Source organism: Panicum virgatum, unplaced genomic scaffold, assembly GCF_016808335.1.
Source record: "Panicum virgatum strain AP13 unplaced genomic scaffold, P.virgatum_v5 scaffold_6062, whole genome shotgun sequence".
NCBI lineage: Eukaryota > Viridiplantae > Streptophyta > Magnoliopsida > Poales > Poaceae > Panicum > Panicum virgatum.
This window is the reverse complement of record NW_024376766.1, coordinates 437-12,271: the sequence shown is the minus strand read 5'-3', so window position 1 is coordinate 12,271 and position 11,835 is coordinate 437. Positions and strand designations below refer to the sequence as shown.

General features: G+C 46.9%; 1 protein-coding gene across 1 annotated transcript; it reads left to right on the top strand.

Moving 5' to 3' along the window:
• The first annotated feature begins 4,548 nt into the window (after positions 1-4,548).
• Positions 4,549-10,840, top strand: LOC120694443 (putative disease resistance protein RGA1). The gene is made up of 2 exons (XM_039977553.1): positions 4,549-4,754; positions 10,507-10,840. The coding sequence occupies exons 1-2, from the start codon at positions 4,578-4,580 to the stop codon at positions 10,834-10,836; spliced, it is 507 nt and encodes a 168-aa protein (XP_039833487.1). The 5' UTR covers positions 4,549-4,577; the 3' UTR covers positions 10,837-10,840.
• Positions 10,841-11,835: the final 995 nt, after the last annotated feature.

Below are 11,835 nucleotides of genomic sequence, written 5' to 3'. Positions count from 1 at the left end.
TCGGTTCAGACAGAACCGGTCAGACCGGTCGAGGCTACCGCGGTCAAACCGGTCAGACGACCGGTCAGCCCAGTACGATGGTGCCTTACTCCGTCTTCGCCTACACCGCTCACATCGATTCCTAGTTCAGCTACCCCTGGCCGAACCAATGAGTTGATGACCTACACCACCCCCTCGTACTGCAGCAGTGGGCAGTACACTGCAGGGATCCTGTCCCCATAATGGACCAATTCTTCATGCTACGCAGATGATGACATCTACTTATCCAGATTTGCATCTGCATCACAAGCTTTGACCAGCGGGAATTATCAGCCGATTTCTCTAGATTTAAAGAGGATCTGGCTAACATGATTAAAACTAAGCTTGGGGTGGATATGGGTAATTCTCGTTTGTATCAAAAGCCGTATACACCTGAATTTGATTTTATTTCTTATTCTGTTGGTTTGTGTGTTCCCGAGTTCATGAAGTTTAATGGTGATGATACTCATACAACTTTGGAGCACGTAAGTCAATACATTCTGCAGTTGGGAGAAGCTTGGTTTCCATGATGATTTATGTGTGCGTTTATTTTCTTTATCTTTAACTGGAACCGCTTTCTCTTAGTTTTCTTCGCTTGCTCCAAATTCTATTCAAATATAGACCTAGTTAGAGTGTAGGTTTCATGGTCACTTTTTCAGTGGGGAAAATGAAGCTAAGTTGACGGATTTGACATCGGTTAGGCAAAGCCGTGATGAATCGGCCTCTGATTATTTCAGGAGATTCAAGGATATAAAAAAACCGATGTTTTAATATGACAGTTTCTGAGATTAAATCCTTTCAGATTATGTTACTATGAATTCTTCAACTAAATTTGAAACTTGGGAAACATTGTAAAATTTTGCATAGATGTCGGAACCCCTGGCCCTGGTCCTCCTAACATGAAGCAGCTTGTTAGAAAATAGGAGCCTTATTAGGTTTCGGTTGCCGGCACCCCGACAGAGACACACTATGCTAAGGTCTTATTGGGTTCGCTTTAACCATCAGAAAACCTTCATCTTGTGTGGTTTGCAATTTGAATATCGTCCAAGCAATGTGGGAATAAAGATCAATCCTAGACTCAGCACATGCAATCTGGAAACCGCATCCCCTTCTTTTCCTCAAAACATATAAGTTGTTCTTTGCACAAAGAGGCAAGGATCTATTGTCACACCCTGAAATTGTTGGATTTCAGGATGTGATTAAAAGGAAGAATAAAGCAATGATTTTCTCATAATTTTAAAATTTTCCCAACATTTATTATCTTTATAGGAAATTTAGTTCAGGAAAATAATTGGTTGTTTTCTAAATTAGATAAGGTTGTTCTTCTTATCTTGCATTATGCTGCTTTGCTTTGTTTCTTGTTTGCCTTTAGTTGAAGTTAAATTTCTAAATTTAAATTCAAGTGAATTTGTTTGCCCCCTTTTTATTTTCAAAATCCCCCTTTCCTTTTTGCTCCCTCTCTTTTTTCTTTTAGCCCAAACCTCCCTTTTTTTCTCCTTTGGGCCAGCCCAGCTCCCCCCCTCTCTTTTTTTCCTCTCCCCTTTCTTTTTCGCTTCTGTCCTTCCCCAGCCCGGGACCGGTTGCTGGCCCAGCCCAGCAGCGTCCTCTTCCTTCCCCGCGCGGCCCAACCCACTGGGCCCAACAGGCCGGCCCAACCTGCCCCGCGCGCCCCCTCCCTCTCTCCTCTCCCCCTCGCTGCCAGGCGGGCCCCGCCCGTCGGGGCCTTCCCCTCCCCCGAAATGGCACGGACTTGAGCCCGAGTCCGGCCGCGCCGCGCGCCCCGCTTGGGTCCGACCCGCACCACCAAGGCTGCCCCCATCGCCCTCTTAAATAGTGCCGCCCCGTACCTTGGACCCCATCGACCGAAGCCGCCGCCGCCCAAAAAACCTAACCCTAGCGCCCGCCTCTCCGCCGCCTCTTGCCGCGCTCGGTGTGTGATGCCCCGCCGCCGCTCCAACCTCGCCAAGAGCCACCACCAGAGCTGTGCATCATGGTAACGAGCCTAGCCAACCCCTTCTCCCTCTCTCTCTCTCTCGCCCCTCTCTTCTCTCGCCCTATCGCGTGCGCCGAGCCTCCCATCGCCTTCCCCTTCGCCCCCCTCGTTCTCCCTGTACAAGCCGCGCTCAAAACAAGCCCTGGATAACCAATTTTGGCCAAGTTCGGCGACTCCGCCGCCGCACGCACTCGCCACCGTTGTCCCTACGCCGCCCGAGCCGTCACCGAGCCGCAAGCCGATCCGTCGAGCTGCCCGACGAAGCGAGCCGCCTCCCAAGCTGCAATCCGCTCAGCCGAGACGCCTTAACTGACTCTAAGTTGTTGGATCGAGATCCAATGGTCGTATCTTGGTCGTTTTAACTATGTTTTCATCAATTCTTGCGCTCACGTGATCTGTACAACTGTGCAGTAGCTTATCACCTTGTTATCCTTTGCGAGCACAGTTTGCTGTGTCTTGCTAATCTTTTCTGTTAGCCCTCTAACTCTTTGGCTAATCACGTATAGGTCCCTGTAGCCCTCTAACTCTTTGGCTAATCACGTATAGGTCCCTGTAGCCTTGTTTCTTCCGTAGTTTCCACATTTTTAGATCCACTTTTCAACCCGTTCTTATTGGTTAGTCTTCTAATAGGCTAAGCTATCGTTTAGTAGTGTTGTTGTGCCTGTTTTTAAATTAAACATAGATTTAATTGAATAATATCCTCTCATCTAGCTTTTCTAATTAAAAGCTAATTAGATGTTTACCTCGGTTTTCATATTGATGTTAATATGCTTAACACCAACTTAAATGTGTTTTTTTAAATATTTGTTTAGTTCAACACGAATCATAAAGCTATGCGATTAGATGTTGTCACATGTTCTTTTATAATTAATTGTTCAGTTACTGTAATTTCTACATAGACAATCATAATAAAATATGACTAAGTTCTACTTCGTTTATAAATACAAATATAATATGATTAACTATAACCCAAGATATTTTCTTTCAAATATCCTTACATGTGTTTTTTAATTAAAATAAATAAAGCTTATAGTTCTTTCTTTTCTTTTGTAACGTAAATCTTCTGATAGTTGTTTCTTTTTCAACCCTAGAACCGGTTTCCGCGTCCTTTGCGCTCTCGTAACCGTAGCAAGGAGCCCTATCCTTTAGTACGCACTTTTAAAGCTTTTCTTTTATTTTGGTGTATTGTTCTTAGTTGTACTTGTTTGTTGTTTTGTATGTTTGTGCCCAATGATTGCTTCGAGTAGAAGGATCGCTATTCGAAGCTTGAAGATCAAGTTTTCCAAGTGAGCAAGAGCTGAAGAGCAGTAAGAGTAGCTTTTTGTTGGAGAAAGGCAAGTGTCCCTAACCATTCTTCTACCTATGCTTTATTACAAGAATACTATGAATTAATTGGAACATGGAGAACCACCTAGGAAAACAGTACAACACAATACTATATGGCTCTGGTCTTGGCTAATTAATTAGAAACTCTTGCTTGTGACAATCTTACCGAAAGGGCAAGAGGGGATGCATCATCGGGGTATAGCTCGGTCCGCTTGAGGCTTTGATATGTGGTCCTTTGCTAAGGTACCTCCTCGTTATGAAGTGTTATGACCGTTTTGACTTGAAACCTTAGCGAATTGTCACATGTTAGAGAATCTTTGTAAAGATCTCGTAGTGTATCCCTGTCACTCACCTCGGAAGTGTTTAAGGGCCTTGCAAACCCGGGCATCAAGGGAAAACATGATTGTGGTGAAAGTGTACAACCTTTGCAGAGTGAAAATTGATATCAGCCGTGATCACGGTGAAGAGCGGTTTGGACCCTCACATGATTAAATTAACTTTAAGATGGATTTAAATCACTTTCTGGTTATTTCTTGTGGCCTTACTGAGTACCAACCATAAGTATACTCATCCTTGGTTATTGCTGCTCAGAAGAGAAAGTTGCTGTGAGGTTAGCTGAAGATGTTGCTGAGTTGTAGGCCTATGCAACCCCCGGTTGATTGCCTGTGAAGTTTAGAGTCTTCGTTTCCAGGATAAGCTGTGTATCTCTAATAATCTTTATAGTCGTTGTAATTCTCTTTTCGTGATACTGTTACTGATTATTCACTTATGAAGTCACTACTATATGTATGAAACTTGATCCTAGTATACATATAGTTATGTATTCGGTTTGTTTTAAAACCGGGTGTGACATCTATTCATACATGTAACTTTGCGTGGTGTCAATGTACTGAATAAAGGACCGTGTGCAGAGTACACTACTTTGCGTGGTGTCAATGTACTGAATAAGGACCGTGTGCAGAGTACACTCAAGGTATCGATGCAAAGCTGCTCAGTAGGTGCCAAAGACAACCTTATATGCAGGGTGTTGGATTAACATGGGGAGCACCAGTCCTCCACCCAAGAAGCTCCCACATACACTGCAGCAGCCAGCATCCCTTGTGAGTTGTTCTGGTCAGCGCCGGCCACGAGATGGCAAGCGCCGTTGGCGGGCTGATGGCCAGCAAGCTTGCCGAGCTTGTCTGGGATGAGGCTACCCTGTTGGAGATTCAAGGACGGCGTGGATGGCTTGAAGAGGACCATGGTGAAGCTGCAAGCTTTGATGCGCCATGCTGACCGGAGGGAGGGCCAGGATGAAGGAGAGAGACGAGAGATCATGCGGGTTTGGATGAAGGATTTCAAGGCTGCAGCCTACGACATTGAGGACTTGCTGGATGAGTTCGACGCTATTGAACTCATTAAGCAGGACCAACCCAAGGTACAGATGCTAAACTTCAATATTCTTAGTTAATTTTCATTTTTTCTTCTTTTTTCCGAAGTGAGGGTTGTCCCATTTTTAAAACTCTCGGTTCCACTTATATGCTTTTAACTGATATTTGCCCATCTGATCACTCCCAAATTAATAAGCTTTAGAATGCTGCTGGGGGAGAAGAGAAGCGGAACCTTGCTAATCCTTAATTTTAAAATAAAAGTTGCGAACGCGTTACATCATATCTGTGAATTTAAAATTGATAGTGTGGTCTCATTGTTAAAATAAAAATTGAGTGTATCAATTTAGCCATAACAACATTTAAATTAGGCCTTGTTTTAACCTGGCAAAAATAAAATGCCCGTGCATAGGCAACTCAAGCAGGACCGTGATATTATTTTGGTAAACATGAATCGTTGAGGCAATTGATTCTGAAATCAGTCGTACTAAGTTCATAGTTGCCTCCATTTCAACAGCGGCACCAACTTTTATTTAGGACTGCACTCACGTCATCAGAGTCAATTGACTAAGGGCAGAGCCGCAGAGGTGGGAGTCTATAGCTGCAATTGCAAATGACTCCTTTCCAAAATATAATATTTAGTAGAAATGGGAGAAGGAAAGAAGATATTCAGGCAGTTATATCCAGCCTACGGAGTGCCCTGAGCATGAAGATTCTTCATAAAATTAGAATGGAGTCATTACCAAGCAGTCTGACAAAACTAAATATTTTTATCGCCAAGTATAATTGAAAACTAATTCTATATACCATTACAATAACGTAGGGTGCATACTTTGTTTGCTTTAGAAAATGTAGATAGACCCATCTGAAGCTGGAACCTGGAACAAAAAGAATGAAGAGGCACTGTACATGTAAGCGTTACAAAATATTGGGTGACAACGGCAATAGGCAGAGAGGCCAAGATACAGGAGCAGTGGCTCCGCAGTGATCGTCATCGAAATTATTGTTCATCTTATTCCTTGGTTCGCCGGCGCGTGCGAGAGTGAGAGTGAGCGAATCAGAGTGAGAGCAGGCAGAACACGCGTTCCTACGCAGTTCCAACAATTGGTATCAAGAGCAAGGTTAGATAGTTGGGGGATCCGTTCCCCTCGACTGAGGTGTACCGGTGGAGCTCGCTGACGGCTGTGATGCGTGAAGCTCCGGGCCATGTGTCGGCCTGTGGACACGTGCAGCGCTGAGGCTGCCTTGGTGCGGCGGCCAGCGGAGCGGGCTGGGGCGCGTAGCAGGGCATGGGCGCGACGTGCTGCGGGGTCGCCGGTGGTGGCTCATGGGCGCAGGCACAAGCGCGGCGCACGGCGTGAGTGGCGGCGCGAGGAGGCGGGGGGGGGGGCGCGCTCGTGATGCTCGGCGCGGGTGTGGCACGCGACGGCAGCGCGGCCGGCGAGGCAGTGGTGGCTCGGCGCAGCGGCAAGGAATGCACGGACGGCGGCGATGCGACGCCGGAGGAGTGCTCACGGTGGCCTGTACGTGGCTGCGCGCTGAAGGTCGCCGGGCCGTGTGTCGGTGCACGTGAGGGAGCCCGTGGCGACGCAAGGCTAGGCGTTGCGGTTAGACAGTGGATCGCGCATTATTCCTGTCTTGGTAAGGCGGGGCGTCGTTCTGGCCGGGGAGCAGTGGCGTGCGACATAGGGATGAAGCGGTGGCGTGCGTCACCGGAGAGGGAGAAGAAGGCCACGGCGTTCACGCGGAGGCATGCTGCATGGTTGGCATCACATCTGGAGGCCGTAGCGGCAGCCGCGGGATGACAACAACGATGGGAGCAGCAGCATCGAGGCAACGGCGAGTGTGCGGCGGCCCCGGAGACAAAGAAGGTGTGCTCCCTGCTATGGTCTATGAAGAGCCGGAGTCCTGTACGTTAGGATGGGCGGCGACGTCGTAGGTTAGGGGAGTCATGTTTAGGGGGAGATTTTTAGAATAAACACGCCATAGGTATGTTTCTGGCATGCCTACGTTTGTGTCATGCTGTGTGCGTGTGTGTCGCGCTGTGCGCGTGTTGAGCTCGTTCGGCGAGCTCGGGTCCAGTAGGTTGGCAAGGTCGTTGCCGTCCAGGTCTAGGTGCAGATTGTGCAGAAGTGCGCCAGCTGCTGTGTTGATCGAGTCTTGGAGTTGTTAGGAGTAGTGGCTATAAGCGCCAGTCTGTGCGGAGAAGGCCGCCACGTCCGGAGCGAGCAAGTGGCTCCCTGGGCAAGGCTGAGCAGGTCCTGCAGGAGTGAAGGACGTGGAGGAGAGCTCCTGATGCGTCCCTTGCCTACAAAAGTCCATGTACTTCGTGTGCTCCGGAGTGTCGAGTTCAATGTAATACAGAGAGGCCAAGATACCGGCTGTTCATCTTCTTCCTCGGTCCGCCGGTGCGTGCGAGAGCGAGAGCGAGCGAATCAGATTGAGAGCGGGCAGAACACGTTTTCCTGAGCTGTTCCAACAGTCCCCGCGGGCTGGGGGATGGCGGGGGGGCTTGGGTGGCTAGATCCGGTGCCCGGTCAGCCGGATCCAGCACCCCCTGGTCGGGGGCAGCGCTGGTGGTGTCGGCAATGGTGGGGGCGGCTGCGCAGGCCTGGAGTGCCGGGTTCTCCATTCTCATGGCCGGGTCCGTTGGGCTAGGGGCGGCGCCCACGGTGGGGGGATCGCTCGACCGACGGTGGCTGGCGGTGGCTAGCCTTCTTAGCTGCGGGTACCAGGGTTTGCAAGGATGGCCGGCAATGGCTTCGCTGTACGGCGGTGTTGCGCGAGGCAAGGCAAGGCCCGGTTCCGTGTGCCTGGCCGGAGGGGGTGGTGGCGATGCATCTTTGTAGCTGCTGCATGCAGCCGGTGTGTCGATGCCGCTCTGGAAGGGTTCCTATGGGATGTCAGGGAACGACGATGGCAGAGACAGCCGGTTGATGCTCTTGCTTCTCGGCACCCGGTATGCATGTGGGGGGGGACTTGCAGCATGAAGTCAGAGCTGCTACATCAGTGGATGTGGCTCGGCAACGATGATATGAGCCGAACCCCCCTTTTTGTTGACTAGACTGTTTTGGAGGTCAGCAAAAGCAGGGGCAGGGCAGAGGTTCAAAATTGGAAGTCAAAGCTGTTCTTCATATTGAGCTCGGCAATGATGACCTTTTGCGGCCTTTCTTCAGACCATCTGCCTGTCTTCGTTAGGATCGTCTAGAGTCTGCCATGGGATGTCGCTGGACTCATGACAGTTTTGTGCTCTTCCACGTCATGTGGGTGATTCAACCCTTTGTGTGCCCCGTGTTGGTACCATGTTCGGCTACCCTTCTTGTACCTACAATTCTTTCATCTGAACTGAGTGGCAGATCTCCTGCCTTTATTTCAAAAATAAGTGATAGAATCACAGAAAACAGTAGTGAGTAATCATTCTTTGAGTGTGGTAACCTTATACATGAATAAATCAGCAATGAAATGACATCTACCAAAAGTAAAAGGCAAATTTTGCTCACGGACACCGTTCAATCGTGGAATTGGCCGATGCACACCGCCAAAATGATAATTTGGCCAGTACCATTATGAAATGTGGTTCTTTGCTGCTGGACACCGCATGAAATAAAATATTTATTTTCATTGTTCGGTAGAGAGAAAGACGCGTGAATAGACCACATTGCCCCCTACAAGTCGTCTTCTACCTCTAGATTCCACACTTCTCTCTCCTCCATTCCCTTAGCTCTACACTGTGCATCGCTGCTCCTGTCCCCAACCCCACTTGCCCCACCGCACTCCCCACAGACGGTAGTAGGAACCAGCAGGCAACACACACCCCCATGAATAGTAGCAGGAATGGGTCGAAGGTGTCACGAAGACGGGACATGAAGCCAGGGCACGAAGTCTCTGGAGTGACGTCCGTGTGGGGTGGGATGAGCCATAGCTGTCGGGCATCATCCATGTGGGTGTGACGCGCTACTGCCAGGGTTGCTCCATCTATGTCCGAATCTGAAAAGGAACAGGGACCACCACCATTAGTAAGGGTAGGGGCATAGAGGTCACAGCTGGTTGGATTCATGGTCGGAGGCGACCATTGTCGTCGCAAATGGTGCGTCCGCTTCGCTACCGCCGTTGGTGATGTCGAGGCCGCCGCTGCATGGGTAGCAGGTAGGGAGGAGCATAGTATCCAAATGCGCCGGCCGCTGCCGTCGATTGTGTGTCGGGCGGGGCGGGGCGGGGGGAGGGCACGAAGAAGTACGACTCCCGCTCGTCGATGTGCACCAGGCCTGGGAGCTTCCAAGGGTCCTGGCGATACAGGTGCACCATGGGGATGATGCGAACTTGAGCCACCTACTTTAGGAAGAACCCAAGCAGATGACAGATTTAACGGAAACCCTGGCAGCTCCAGCTCCGTTGGCGCTGCATCAGATGACGGTGGTGATGCGGCAGGCCATGGCTCCGCCATGGATGAGTACCGAGTAAGTAATGTTGCTTGGCCTTTGCTAGTTGCTTGATGGATCGATGGAGAATTGGAGACAAAGATGGAGATAAGAGAGAAAGGTGGAGTCTACAGGTAGAAGATAACTTGGAAGGGCAATATGGTCTATGCACGCATCTTTCTCTCTCCCAAACCAAAATGAAAAATTTATTGCGTGTGGTGTCTAGCAACAACGAACCATGGCTTTATAATGGTACTGGGCAAATTGTCGATTGGGCGGTGTGTATCATCCAATTCCATGATTGAACAGTGTCTGTGAACAAAATTTCCTAGAGTAAAACTAAACTCAGACTACTATTAAATGAAAATTTAATACCAAGTTCTACAGCCTTTTTTTTGAAACACCGTCTACAACTTTGAGCACTGACCTACTCAGTTCAGGAACATAAACGTCACCTTTAGTGTCATCTGTGTTAGAAATATGGAATATCAATAAGCCGAAACACTCTACAATGCCAACAACACTTTATCAGTTTACAAAACCGAAAACTTTATTTTAAAAACTCGTGCAAGAAAGAAGAGAACAAATAAGTTGGTGACATCTCCTTACTCCAGTTCATTTGAGGCCACATAATTTCGAAGAGTATGTGTTAACCCATGCATAGCATGATATGCCTGGCTCCTCCTTGCCTGTATTTTATTCTGAAAGTGAACAGAGTGTGAAGTGGAGTAGCTTGGTATTACAATATAAGTAAAAAAACAAAGAGGTGGAGAGCAGCCATACCTGCAGGATGCATTTTTGTTCACTAGACTTGGGCTGCCCACGAACTTGGCCCTCAAAGCGGTATCCATGAGGTGTGTTTATGGGCTTCACCTGGCAACTTGGGCCATAAATTGTCCTAGACCCACAAACAGACCAAAATCCTTGGTTTAGAAATAAAATACAGAATACAAAAGTGCAGCAAGTGAAATGATTAGAAGGTTAACTTTATTGGTACACAAAAATTTCACATGAACTTATTCTTGTTTGGCTGGACATTAGATTTTTTTTGTTTCAACTAACTTATTTCAAGTTTGAAGTTGAGTTTCTAAATTTATACAACATAGGTATCATCATCAGTTGAGTTCATAAACAGTGTCTTAATTTGGTGTGAAATTGAATGGCTGAGTGTTTGTTGGGTGCCATTGCACTTGCTGTGCTTGTCATTATAGTGACCAACCAATATATTATAATTTATTTCTCAACAAACATGTAATATGTTTTCTTCTACAACTTGTTTTGTTCAGCCGTTGATATACCACAGGAATATATTCAAGTACTACAATACATAACAAAACACATGTACAACAAAATTTTATTTATGGTTTACCTTTTTCTCTTACAGATTAAGCTATTCTTTTCATCCTACAATCCATTCCTGTTGCGGTTTACAATAGCTCACAAGATGAAGAAGGTAAAGGAAGTTTTAACCAACATAGAGAAAGAGGGTTGTCGAACCCTTGATCTGGTGCCCCAAGATACATCAATGTGGGCTGATGAGGTGGCTAGAAATCAAGCTACTATTTCACCCACCAATGGGGGCATCGACATTATTAGAATGGTAGGAAGGGATACTGAAAAGAAAAAGTTAATCAAATTACTGAAAAGTGAAGCTGATGAGGTTGTCTCAATCATTCCTATTGTTGGACTTGGTGGCCTGGGAAGACAACACTAGCCCAATCAATTTTTTTTGATAGTAGAACCAAAACCTTTGATCTACGGGTATGGGTCTATGTGTCAAGAAGTTTGATCTACAAAGAATTGGGGAAATAATCATATCAACAGTGAGTAGGAGTACCAGTATTGAGCAAGCGAATGGTACATCACCCTAAAAGATGGCAATTTGCAGTCCATTACTGAAATGTTGAAAAGTATGCTCCCTACCAAAAAGTATTTGATTGTTCTTGATGATATGTGGGAGGAAGGTGTGGATAATTTGGAAAAACTAAAGCATATGCTGCAATATGGTAGGAAGGGAAGCAAGATCATATTACTACACGAATGCAACATGTAGTGGATAAATTGGATATTGGTGCTCTAGCTAGTCAAGGAATAATCCGCCCTGTGCGCAAGAGTGACCAAATCAATTTAAGCATTTTATCAGATGATGACTGTTGGAATGTGATGCGACAAACACCATTCTGGCAAGGTGAGGATCTATGTGGATTAGAACCAATGGTAGACAAATCGCTAAGAAGTGTGCAGGTCTACCACTACTAGCACGATCTCTTGGATTTTTGTTATCCCAAAGTCTACAGAGGCATGGGAAGATATAAGGGACAAGAAGATTATTTTGGGTATGGAAGAAAATACTTTGTTGCAAGAGCCTTTGGAGGGCCTCATGTTGAGCTATTACTACATGCCGTTAAAGTTCAAGTTGTGCTTCACATATTGTGCAGTTTACGCCAAGGGCTTTACTATCGCTAGTGACAACCTCATCCAGCAATGGAGAGCCCTTGGATATATTCAATCAATCATCGATGGCAAACACTGTGTCGACTATTTGTTGGGGATGTCTTTTCTTCAAATTTCCAAGACTTCTCAGGTCAGTAGAATAATCTCTTTTCCATCCGTTCATTCATTCTGCATGATGCAATGCTACCGATGTTAAACTCCAAGATTGTCAACAGATCTATGTTAGTACTTATTTAACAATAAATTGAGTGGCATGGTG